Source organism: Microtus oregoni, unplaced genomic scaffold (assembly GCF_018167655.1).
Source record: "Microtus oregoni isolate MIOR12 unplaced genomic scaffold, Mior012 000002F_ref0000024, whole genome shotgun sequence".
Classification (NCBI taxonomy): domain Eukaryota; kingdom Metazoa; phylum Chordata; class Mammalia; order Rodentia; family Cricetidae; genus Microtus; species Microtus oregoni.
Window position 1 is genome coordinate 29,557,992 of NW_024543061.1, and position 12,009 is coordinate 29,570,000.

The 12,009-nt window shown below is 49.2% G+C and overlaps 1 protein-coding gene across 3 annotated transcripts in view; it reads right to left on the reverse strand.

Annotated features, from left to right (window-relative positions):
- The window catches only part of Eefsec (eukaryotic elongation factor, selenocysteine-tRNA specific), a 214,559-nt gene that overhangs the window by 20,524 nt on the left and 182,026 nt on the right, over positions 1-12,009 (reverse strand). For all 3 annotated transcript variants that reach the window (XM_041644817.1, XM_041644822.1, XM_041644812.1), the window contains one exon: positions 5,336-5,492. In XM_041644817.1, coding sequence (XP_041500751.1) covers positions 5,336-5,492 — 157 coding nt within the window. The remainder of the gene's footprint in view (positions 1-5,335; positions 5,493-12,009) is intronic.

A 12,009-nucleotide genomic window follows, 5' to 3' on the forward strand; every position in this document is an offset into this window, starting at 1 on the left:
TACCACAGGGCAGGGAAATCTGACTGCTCTTTGGGCTGGAGAGGGAGGGGGAGAGGAGTGGGGGGAGGGGGAGAAGGGTGGGAGGAGGGGGAGGGAAATGGGAGGCTTGGAGGAGGAGGAAATTTGTTTTTTTTTTTCTCTTTTCTCAATAAAAAAAAAAGTTAAAAAAAAAAAAACAAGTGAAGGGACTGGTCTTCCAATCCCACTGTGTAAACTGACGACATGGCACTGACTTTGGGATAGTACCGCCTATGGACACTGCAGTTTGAATAGCCCGCAAGCAAGGTGGGGCAGGGGGTGTCCTGCTCCTGACAGTGTATCCTCCTTACCACATTTGTGGTAGGGAAAAGGGCCAGGAGGAGGGCTGGTGAGAGAGCCAAGCTGGTAAAGCACTTGTTGCACGCACAAGCATGAGGACCTGAGTTCCACCTCCAGAACATAAGTAAAAAAACCCAGTGCAGTGGTGTGTGCGGGCACACCCAGTACTGGAAAGCTGAAACAGCTTGGAGCATGCTGGTCTTGTGAGTTCCAGGTGAGAGACCCTGTCGTAGAAACAAAAACAAACAAACAAAAAAATCCCCAAAACCAACCAACCAACCAACCAACCCTAAAATCGAAGTAGACAGTTCTTGAGGAATAATAATTGAGGTTGATTTCAGGCCTCTGGGTGTTCTCTCTCTCTCTCTCTCTCTCTCTCTCTCTCTCACACACACACACACACACACACACTCACAGGCAGAAGGAAATATAAACAAAAGCCCTCATGCCTGAGATGAGGAGACTATAGGCAACTTTATGTTTCCCCAGTTTTTCAGGCTACCATAATCTATGAGTCCAGTGAAATCTGGCTTAAGACCAGGACACTGGCATTCTTCTGGCTCCCTGCACAGACTGACATAGAGAGAAGAGGAACTGAGTGGGTGGATCCTGAATGGAGGGCCTGGGGTTGGAGCTACAGCCTCTGCTGCAGGCAGTTGTACCATGGAGGGAAGAGCTCTTTGCCAGTCATGTAGCCATCTATCCTCTGAGCCCCAAATGAACACCAATGCACAACACAGCCCCTCATCCCAGACCCACTGGAGTCAGGGGACCTGATTCATTGCTGGGCAGTGGTAGTTCAGGCACACACCCCAGCTGCTTGGTTGGCCTCGTGTCCCACTGCAGCTCCAGTTCTCAGCATCCAGTTAAGCTCTGCTGGGCCCAGACATGCTAGACCTAACAAAGTCCCTCCCTTTCTCAGTCAGGAAAGAGGTAAGCCACTTGACCTGGCAAGTTCACCATGTCACCTGTAGACTCTGTGAGAGCTGTGGATAGAATGCTCACTCAGCCTAGGGACTGCTGAGGATGTGACCGTTTCACCTCTTGGCCTTCTCAGGTACCCCAACAGGAAGGAGCCCAAGAAATGACAAAGATGACATTTATAGGTGCAGTAGCTACTGCCAACATGCCGTATGTTGACTGTTTGGCACTGTCCTGTAGACACCATGTTGAGAACTCTGCTTTAGCAGGGAGGGCCCAGTACCTGTCTAACTTACAAGATGGGAACACTGTCTTATCGTCAGATCTGAAGTGCATGACAGCTTCTCTGAGAGCCCACCCCAAAGGGAGGGCTGCTACAAGACGGAAAACTGATTTCTGTAACATGTCTCCGGTAGAGGCTTGCGTCCAGTACCAGCAATGGTCGATTCAGGGCATACTATTCTGTCCCTCCCTTTGCATTCCTGGCCTGTGACTGGCAGAGGTCGTCTTTGGCTAGCAACACCCCTGGCCAATAACTGAACCACTGAAGCTCTCTGTGAATGAGTCAAGTATCTGTGTTAATGTTGCTGATTACGTAGCTCTGCACAGGGAAACCCATTTTTTAAAATTTATTTATTTATTTATAATTTATTTATTTTTTTGGAAACCCATTTTTGAATGTGCCCTGAGACATCAGGTGGAAGGCTGTGTGCCCCAGTACTGTGCAGACTGTGGCAGAGTACTGGCACCCAGGGAGAGGAGACTGGGGGTACTGGAAAGTACTCTCAGTGCACAGGGCATCCCCATGACAAAAGGACCCAGACCCAAAGTCAAGATTGCCAGTTTTTGGTAAGACCAGATGCCAAGTACAAGTTACTTCTTTTCACCATCCAAGGACAAGCCTCTAGGCTGGGACAGAGAGTGAGCAGTAGGGAGTATACTGGGGCTTCTACCACTATTTGTCTTCCAGTAAGACCTTGCTGGGGGACAGAAGTAACATTGCTTAAAAGCTGTTCCGAAACTAGCATTTTGAACACACCAAAGTAAACGGCTATACAGAGAAAGCATTTAGAACAATGTCCCACACTGCACAATGTTCAATGACTATTACACTCTGTTATTATTCAACATTCTCAAATTGTGGTGCACTCTGCCCAGTCTCTGTGACTTAGCACTCTCTGTTCCTTCTATCCTGGATGGTGATTTTCTTCCTTCTGTTGCCTGGGGAACTTCCTCATCACCTCCCATTCTCCTCTGGAATGGGAGGGTCATGCTTTTTATCCCATGAACCCTCAGAAGCTAGCCCTGAAGCCTTCTATACCAGACTGCTCCTGGGAAGGAACTAAAACCAGTGTCCTGGGTTCAGGGGTCCCCAAGACACAGGCCATAGCTGGAACACAGGAGGGGATTGTGCATGAAGTTTTGAGGAAGCAGCAGTTCCTCCCTCTTGGTTTATCTCCATAAGCACATTGAGGGTAGGACATGTCCAGCCAGTCTCTCCCTTGTGTGGCTGGCTGGCTCAGGCCTTGGCCTTGACTTCCAAAGGTATCAGATGCCCTCTCTACACATTCATGTGGCCCAGTGATGAGCTGTGATCCACCAGTGACCATGGACCTGGCTTTGGCACATAGGTGAGACTGGATCCCAGGCTCCGACTTTACCTGTTTAACACCAGTCATCATGGGCACTGATGCCATGACAGGACACATTGTCTGCTGCATGCCAATGGGCACAGTCTTGGGAGCCATGTCACCTTTTCAGGAAACCTTCCAATCCTCAGATTCAGTCAGGGGCCTTGCTGTGAGATGTTACAACACCACATACCTTCCTGCTCAGCATTAACATGGCTAGTGGCAGTGCAAACATGAGGACACCTACACATGGTCTGTCTTCACACTTGCTACAAGCTAACCAAGTGTCCCTACACTCATACAAACAAACAGATCCCCAGGCCCCTCAGCCTTTAAAGAGATCAAGTTACAATGAGGTTGTTTTTTTAATTTTTTTTAAATTGATATTTATTGAGCTCTACATTTTTCTCTGCTCCCCTCCCTGCCTCTCTCCTCCCCTTCAACCCTCTCCAGAGGTTCCCATGTTCCCAATTTACTCAGGAGATCTTGTCTTTTTCTACTTTCTACTTCCCATGTAGATTAGATCTATGTAAGTCTCTCTTAGTGTCTTCATTGTTGTCTAAGTTCTCTGGGATTGTGGTTTGTAGGCTGGCTTTCTTTGCTTTATGTTTAAAAACCACCTATGAGTGAGTACATGTGATAATTATCTTTCTGTGTCTGGGTTACCTCACTCAAAATAATGTTTTCTAGCTCCATCCATTTTCTTGCAAAATTCAAGATGTTATTTTTTTCTGCTGTGTAGTACTCCATTCTGTAAATGTACCACATTTTCCTTATCCATTCTTCAGTCGAGGGGCATTTAGGTTGTTTCTTGATTCTGGCTATGACAAACAAAGCTGCTATGAACATAGCTGAGCATATGTCCTTGTGGCACAATTGAGCATCCTTTGGATATATACCCAAAAGTGGTAATACTTACAATGAGATTGTTAATGATAAGTTCTAATAAACTGCTGTCTACACAAGATTAAGACAGATACAGAGAAATGGCTATGCAAAGACACAAAGAGAAAGGACATTGGTAAGCCAAAGAGAGACTAGCCTTGCCCACTCTCTGATCTTGGATTCCCAGCTCCAGACTTCCAGAGCTGTGAAAAGTTCAACCGGTGATGTTGTGGAACTGTTGGGGGGCCTGATGAGAAGTTTACCATCTTCAAGCACCCTGAACAAGTCACTCCAGCTGTGTTCACTTTGGTAGTCCCGGAGCCTAGCACAGGGATGACACAGTGGGGACTTAAAAAGCACTGCAGAGTAGATAGAAGAATAGGCACTGTGTATGCAGCTGGCTGTACATGAGAGTGGTCCTTCTCTCTGCTGTGGGCCTACCTGTTGCTTCCTAGCCCCATAAAAGGGAGGGGGGGAGAGGGAGGGAGGGAGGGAGGGAGGGAGGGAGGGAGGGAGAGCTGCCTTCCTTTGTGAGAGGGGAATGTTATCTGTGGCTTCTGGTCTCCTAGCCTTACCTGAGGTGTGGCCAATGAGCCCTATTTCCTGGCCTGAATCAGGGCTGATTTAGCCAAAAAAATTAGAGAGAGCTATATGAATTCTGTGTGCTGTCAGAGATGGGTCCCTGTAAATACTTCAACTTCGTTCAGCTGAAAATTGTCAAAATACAAAATATGTGGGGGTAAAAGTCTGAGGATCATAATGTATTACTTACTACAAACAGAGCCCTCAGTGCCTCGGGTGCCATAAGGTTACTGCCTGTAACCTGTGTACTACCTGTTCAACCTCCCAGTATACGCCGGGCAATGACCTCCAGCCCATGTATACTTAGTACATCACCTCAGATGTGCAGCCCTCACAACCCAGTAATGAACCCCCCACACCCTCAGACCTGCAGCTCTCAAACACCCCTATCTTACATTTGCATCAACTCCCATACCAGTGTACCCACACTTTGGATAGCCACTCCTCCCACACCTTGCATACTCCAGCTCAGACCTGTGCACTTGTCTCACACTGTCTATGTACATTAAAAAGCTCACAACAACCTCCATCCCTCTAGTACCAAGCACTGGCCTGATATACAGTTGGCTTCAATAAAATGCAGCTCATATAAATACACACATGACCTAAGGGATGACTACATGGAAGGAACAGAGGTTCCACTTCTAGAAGTAGGTATACCCTGACCCAGCTATGCATATGGCCCTAGGCCTATGGTCTACAAATTTGCTTGAACCTACTGGGGACCATGATGCTGTGCCAGCTCTGTCAGGCTCTCCCTTCCCTCCTCCTTTGAGCTTTCTGTAAGATCAATGCCTACTGCACAAGGAAGCTGAGGTATGTCCAAAACAGTAAACAGTGGGATAATATTCAACCATGCCTGACCTTGCTCCATCCAGACCCTCTCAGGGCTCATGCTGGCTTCTTAGCCAGAAGCTAAGACTCAAGAGCAATGCTGTCCTGACTGTGTGCAGGCCTGCCACTTCTCCCACACTCTGCACAGATGCAAATGCACTCACCAGGAATGTGGATCTTGAACTTGCCACTCTGGCCGAAGGCACTGTCGATGACGCCCTGCTCCCCTGTGGACAGCTGCACCTTAAGCCCCACAAAGAGCTGGATGTTGGTCTCCTTTTTGAACAGGGAGCGTCCAATCACACTGTAGTCATCCATTACCTGTCCCCACATAGGAGAGGAGGCATTAGTAGTGCATGCGGAGAACTGGCTCTGGGGTGGTAAAGTGCTGTGCCCACCTGTTTACTGTTTACATCATTGTGTATGAGGTGAGCACAGCCTGGCTGTATTTGTACCTAGCCTGCCAGAATCTTGTCAATTAGAGCTTCATCACAGCTGGAAGTGAGACTCCTCCTCTACCTGGCTGGTTTTGTCCTCTCCAACCCACTCTGCAGATGCTGTACTCAGCCTCTAAGTCAGACCCTACTATAAGAAGTGCTCCTCATTCTGGCAACTGCTATAGAAAATGCATTCACAGACCTCTCAGTCATGCATGCTGCTTCTGGGAAAATGTCCTCTATTTAGATATGCCTATCCAGGTGGGAAATGACAGCATACAGGCTACTCACTACTAGTGTCCAGTAACACAGGCCCTGGATCAATCCAAGTCCCAGCCTATATGCAGAAAAATGGTACATGGCTCCCACTGGCCACACTGACCACAAAGAGGAAAAGGTATGAAGGACACAGGGCCCTGAGTTGGCATCAGCAAAGCTGTGTGCAGGAGGGGGTACATGAAATCAGAAGAAGCTGCTGCCTCAGGGGCAGGGCATGGAGTGCCTGAATTTTCCACTATATATCTTTCCTACATTCTGATCTTTGAAATGAATGAATTAATCTGCTCAAAATTAAAATTAAAAATTAAGCTAGGTGGTGGTGCTACACGCCTTTAATCTCACCATGGGAAGCAGAGGCAGGCAGATCCCTGTGAATTTGAGGCTAGTATGGTCTACAGAGCAAGTTCTAGGACAGTCAGGGCTACACGAGGAAACCTTGTCTTGAATACACACCCCAAAAAACCAAACCCAAACCAAAACAAAAAATTAAAATAAACAGGTAATTATTTGTCTTCCACTCTAAGCAGGCACACCTATTCTTTCTTGATAGCCACAAGTAGAATACAGTCTCTTCCAGTCACTTCGAGTGGCTGGTTCCTTCTGAGGTATATGCCCTGGGCCACTGGACTGTCTCCTGCTAAGATACAGAAACATCTCACTGCTACTAAAGATGCCTGGGTCTGGCCAAGCACCCTAGATGGATTGTTTTGAAAAGTAGAAACTGTCTCATTTACCCTAAAAACCTTTGGAAAAGCATATCCTATTCTCCTTGATTCATAGCAGTAGATAAAAGGGACCGCATTCCTTCTCTCCTGGTGATTGATGAATTGGATACAACAATGATAAGAATTACAGTCTCCACTTGTGCAGCCATCTGTAACTCACAAGCCTCTTTCCCACACAGCAATTCCTCCTTTCCCTCTGAGATAGCTCCAGCAAGCTCCCCCAGGGCAGCCCCTGCTCTTAAGGGTGGGTCTACCTACTTGGCCCTCTGAGCCAGGAGTGCTAGCCTTCTGCTCATTGGTATCCAGGAAGTTCCACTGATCAGGCTTTAGGAAAGCTGCGCCTATCCAGGTGGTGGTGGCACACACCTTTAATCCCAGCACTTGGGAGGCAGAGGCAGGTGGATCTTTGAGTTCGAGGCCAGCCTGGTCTACAAAGAGTTCCAGGACAGTCAGAACTGTTACACAGACTTCATCCTACCTAAGGAGTCAGACTGGAGGAGCAGCACACAGGGATCTGGCCCAGGCCTGCCAGGCCCTTTACAAAGTCTATGCTGAAACGCAGACCAGCAGCCGGCATGATATAGCTCCCTTCTATACGACCAGGATCCCGACGCTCACTGGGACAGATACACCTGAGACTCAGACTCCCTCCAGCATCACTTTGTCCAAGAAATAAGGAAGGTAGTCCTTGGACCAAGAGCTCATAGCTCACTTTGAAAGCATCTTTTAAAAAGCATCAACAGTAGGGCATGGTGGCATGTGCCTGTGATTCCAGATCTCAGGAAGGCTGAGACAGAAGGATAATCATGTGTTCAAAGAGAATGTGGGGTGCTTAGAAAGTTCAAGGTCAGCCCATACTATATACTACTAGTCAGACCCTGTCTTTAAAAAATTAAAAGTTTGGCTAGGCAGTGGTGTCACACGGTTTTAATCCCAGCACTCAGGAGGCTAAGGCAGGTGAATCTCTGTGAGTTCAAGGCCAGTCTGGTCCACAGAGCAAGTTCCAGGACAGCCAGAGCTACATAGTGAGACCCTGATTCAAGAAACAAACAAACAACCCACCCCCAAAAAGTTCATTACTGAGACCAAACCAATAATAAATTCAACCCATAAGCACCTGCAGATTCTCTTTTGCCTCCTGAGTGCTGGTATTAAAGACATGTGACACCATGCCCAGGACCACAGTGTTGTTTTAAGAATCCAGGTAAAGGTGTGGGACTAGTGGGCCCTTTGTGGCTTCACCAGAGCCTCCAGGGGCTCCATCTTGCTGGCTGGCTTCAGATCTGCTATGGCAAGAGTGGCAGCTAAAAGGATTTTAAATCCAAAAGAAGGGTGTCTGTCATTCCTGGTTTCTTGTTTTATGGCCTGGTCTGGAGACATACTAGCACCAAGTAGGTTCATTGTGTCCTCTGAGTCTTCATTCCCAAGTGTAGATTAAGCCCAGGAAGGGTGGAGACTGAGTTCAACCCCCAGGTTCCTGTGCATTCCCTAGACACTGGTGGCCATGCCTGCTTACAGCTCTTACTATCACTTAACATAACTGAGTGGTCATAAAAGACTTTACACAAAAGACTGAGTAATCTTTGCTTTGTGTCAGCCTGACACAGGAGACTGAGGGTGACCTAGGGTGGCACTATGAGTGTGCTTACTCCTGAGGACAGTGCTGGAGAGCAGAGGAAGCCATCAAGTCCATTTCACCACAGACTGTCAGGTGGGTCCTCTCATGCCGCTCAGAGCCCAAGCGGGGGTTGTTTTGTCTACTTTTCACAAGACCCAAGGGGCAGGGGAGATGTCTCTGCTGTGAATGAGTCCAGCATGGTTTTCTCTGATGTCTTGGGCCTATGTTAACTGTCTGACTCAGTGGTGCTGGAAGCCTAGCCCAGGGGGACTGAGAAGCCCCAACCCTGCTTACCCCAGCTCAGGGAAAACCCTGCCACAGTAGAGGAGATGGTCCCTATCTATTGTCAGGGACTCTACTTTCCACAAGTGTTCTAGAGGGAGGAGGCAGGGATGGAAGGTGGAACTGGCAACGTAATGAGATCTAGAGACTAGCACCCTTTCAGGCTTCCCTGTCTAGTTGCCCATGGTATGGCACTCAACCCAGAACACATCAAAGAAGCCCAGTGGTCCAATTCACAGACTCTTGCAGTGAGAGGAGAGCACAGAGAGCAGACACCAGTACACCACAAGGAAAGCACTGCCAGAGCAGTTGGAGGGCTTGGATTCTGAATCAATCACCATGTCAAACTGAAGGCAATGCCTGTGGGGTTTGCTGGTAGCCTTGTTCCTGGGGACAATGCTGAACACAGGCCAGCGGTCACAATAGCTCAAGTGGGGACTTTCACTGCTTGCATGAGTAATTTGCTTCATCTACCCGCAAGTGGTTGCTGGAGGGATCAAGCTCCCTCAGCAGTTACAGCTGTGTATCCACGTCCAGGCTCTTGCTGCCATGCCAGGAGAGTCCCCATTGTCCCCAGCTTTTGAGCAGGGACTTGGCTGCTGGTGCACATAATTATGTCATTACATGTGTCTCTCTTCCAGGGCTTGGTTACCAGGATGAAGCTTGGGAATTGCCCAAGTTCTGAAGCTTCAACTTAGTTTATCGTGCAGGAAGGGAAGTCACTATGAAGACAGTTGAGCCAGGCTCTCCACTAGAGTGAAGGGAGAAGACCCCCTGTCTCCAGAAGAGAAATGGCTCTAGTGGCTTGAGTTCTGGCCCTGTCTCTTATGGCATCATGGCTTGAGGCAGGGGACTTCTCTGAACCCCAGTATTTTCATAACATATGTTGTTAGGGTTAGGACACTGATACTGGCCAGAACACCAGACTTGATAGCAGAATGACCATTAGAACAGACTCTGCATTAATGAATGTCACACTGAAGTGGGGGATGGAGGGACATGTGGGGCAGGTGATCTAACATACCTAGAAACCCTAGATGCAGTTGTCAGAACTTCTGGACAGGAAGGAGGGCAGGATCACACTCAGCATTCATAGTCAGCAGGGTACCCCAGTCTCTACTTCTCCCTTCCACTCTGGACAGTATCCTGGGAGAAGACAGGGACCAGCAGTCTCAGGAGCAAGGGGCTCCTTGCTATTCAGGTGTCACCTCTTCCAGTCCACCTGAAGTCACTGACACCGACAACCATAATGGTGTGCTCTTTGCGTGTCGGCAGAAAACACTGTCCTCTTCCTCCTCAGCAGCATGGCCTGGTGGAAAAGCAGAGGCCCTAGGGTAACCCATGGGATGGGGCTGGTTCTTGCCTCACCACGATAGCACCCAGGCAAGCCAATTCACCCTGCTGTGCCTCAGGCTCTGCTTCTATAAAACCAGACACAGTTCTCTGCTTCTCAAGGCTGCTGCAGGGATGAGACAGGTTTCTGGCACCAAAGTCTGTGAGCAGTGAACACCATGATCATATGCCCGGTGTCAACCCCAGGACAATAAGTTAGCCTGTGATGGTCTCACCTCATCAAATATGCTCCAGAGGCTCAGAACCCGAGACCTGGGCTGCCCGGGATGGTAGCAATACAGGTTGTTTTCCTCAGGCCAGGACTCCTTCCTCTCTGGACATTCCTTACCTTTTGTATATGTGCAGCCATCACTTGAGTCTCTCTTGGATAAAACCTATGTTGGAGCTACAGAGGTTCTTTGTGATGACTCCCTGCCAGCTGCCCTCCATGGGGAAAAGGAGATGAGTATTTTAGAGCACTATGTGCCAGCCACTTGGCCTTCTCAACTCCCCACCACAGTATTCTTACAGAGAATCCATAGCCATGCTAGTTGGGGCCCCAATTCAGTTCTAGTTTCCAGACTAGCTTTCTACCGTTTCCAGCCACCTGACCCTGCATCTACTTCTGAACATGAATGCAATCGCCAAAGTGCTGAGAAGTGGAGCTGGGCTCCAGTGATCGGACTCTGACCCTGGAAGGCAGGCAGAGGTTGGGGCTAGTGCTTAGAGCACTCGGTTGCAGTGGACCTTCTTAACCTCGGTCTCCTAGGACCCATGTGTCCAAGGGTCCTCGGCCTCCACCCTGTTGGCTGGGAGCCTGTCGACAAGAACAGCATGACAGATTGAAAGAACAGGAAGCAACTTCCTCCAGGGGTTGGGGTGCTGCAGATGACTTGTACAGAACCTCCAGGCCTGGCTGTCCCTCCTGCTCAGGAAGAAACAGGTGGTAGGATCCCTTGTTAAGCCTTGGGCAGACTTAACAAACCATCAGTAGTGGAGCTATACGAGCCAGGAGCCTGAGGCGATGCTGGTCAGACTTCAAAGCAGGCCAGTGTTCTTGGTGGCGTCTGTATGTTTACACTTGGTTGGGTCCATGCCTCAGGCTCCTCAAGTCCAGCCTGAGGACTTTCTGATTGGCGCCATGGGGCCAGACTTGCAGTAGCCAGTATGCCTGGTCTGACCCCCTCCCACCACAGTGGGGGCAGCTTCTTGCCACTACTCAGCCTGGACCCAGGGATGTGTGCCATGAGCAATGCTCATGTGAGCCACGGTCACGATGCACAGGGCTTAACAAGGGCCACCTTCTGGCTGGCAAAGTACTAGCACTTTCCATGTTTGTTTCCTGTTCTTCATCCACTTGCCACACCCTGGGGCCCACTTTAGTGCTGTGCACAGTTCTCTGGCTCTTGTATGGGTTCTAGATTTAAAGAGAGCATGTATTAAGAGTTGGCAGAACCTTTCTCCAGGGTACCATTAGTTGTGTGGGGCTGTGTGAGCTGCCAGATGTTGAGAACCACAGTGAGGCAAGAGGATGGTGCTGGAAGTCAGAGGGCTGGTGTCCTGAGTATAGCAACAGTTAGGATGCATTGGCACGTAGGTAGGTGCTTCTGGGCACCAAATCTCACCTGTCTCACTTCTTTCCTGATGCCAAGGAAGGCAGAACTGCTAGGGAGGAGAAATGTGGACCCATGAAGCAGATTCTGTCAAACCTGGAAGTTCTTGGGATCCCGATAAACTGGGTCAGTAAGCCTTGAGTCATAGGCTGTGGAAAGGCAGGCAAGACAATGGCTGAGGCCTCCTCCACAGGACAGTTTCTGTAGGTCTGGCTCTGAGGTGATTCCAGCCCTGGGAACCAAAGCTGCTCTGTTCCCAGCCCTGACTCTGTTCACTGGATGCTGGCTGGGTGGTCTGGCTGAGGGCTTCCCCAGTGGCTCAGGGTCAGACTCAGACACTGGTTGGCCTCTTTGTGTCACAGAAGCAGCTCCTAGAACCTTCCATGTTCTCCCATGTCTGGCCAGTTGCTCTTTAGCTGCTCAGGACAGAGCTCAAAGGTCGTACTCTTCTGTGCTGGCTCCACCATAAGTGGAGTTCCGCTCCCCGTCTCCTGACTCTTAGTTTTTCACCCCATCCATGGGCTTTTGTCCCTGCTGGCCCAGGAAGATCCA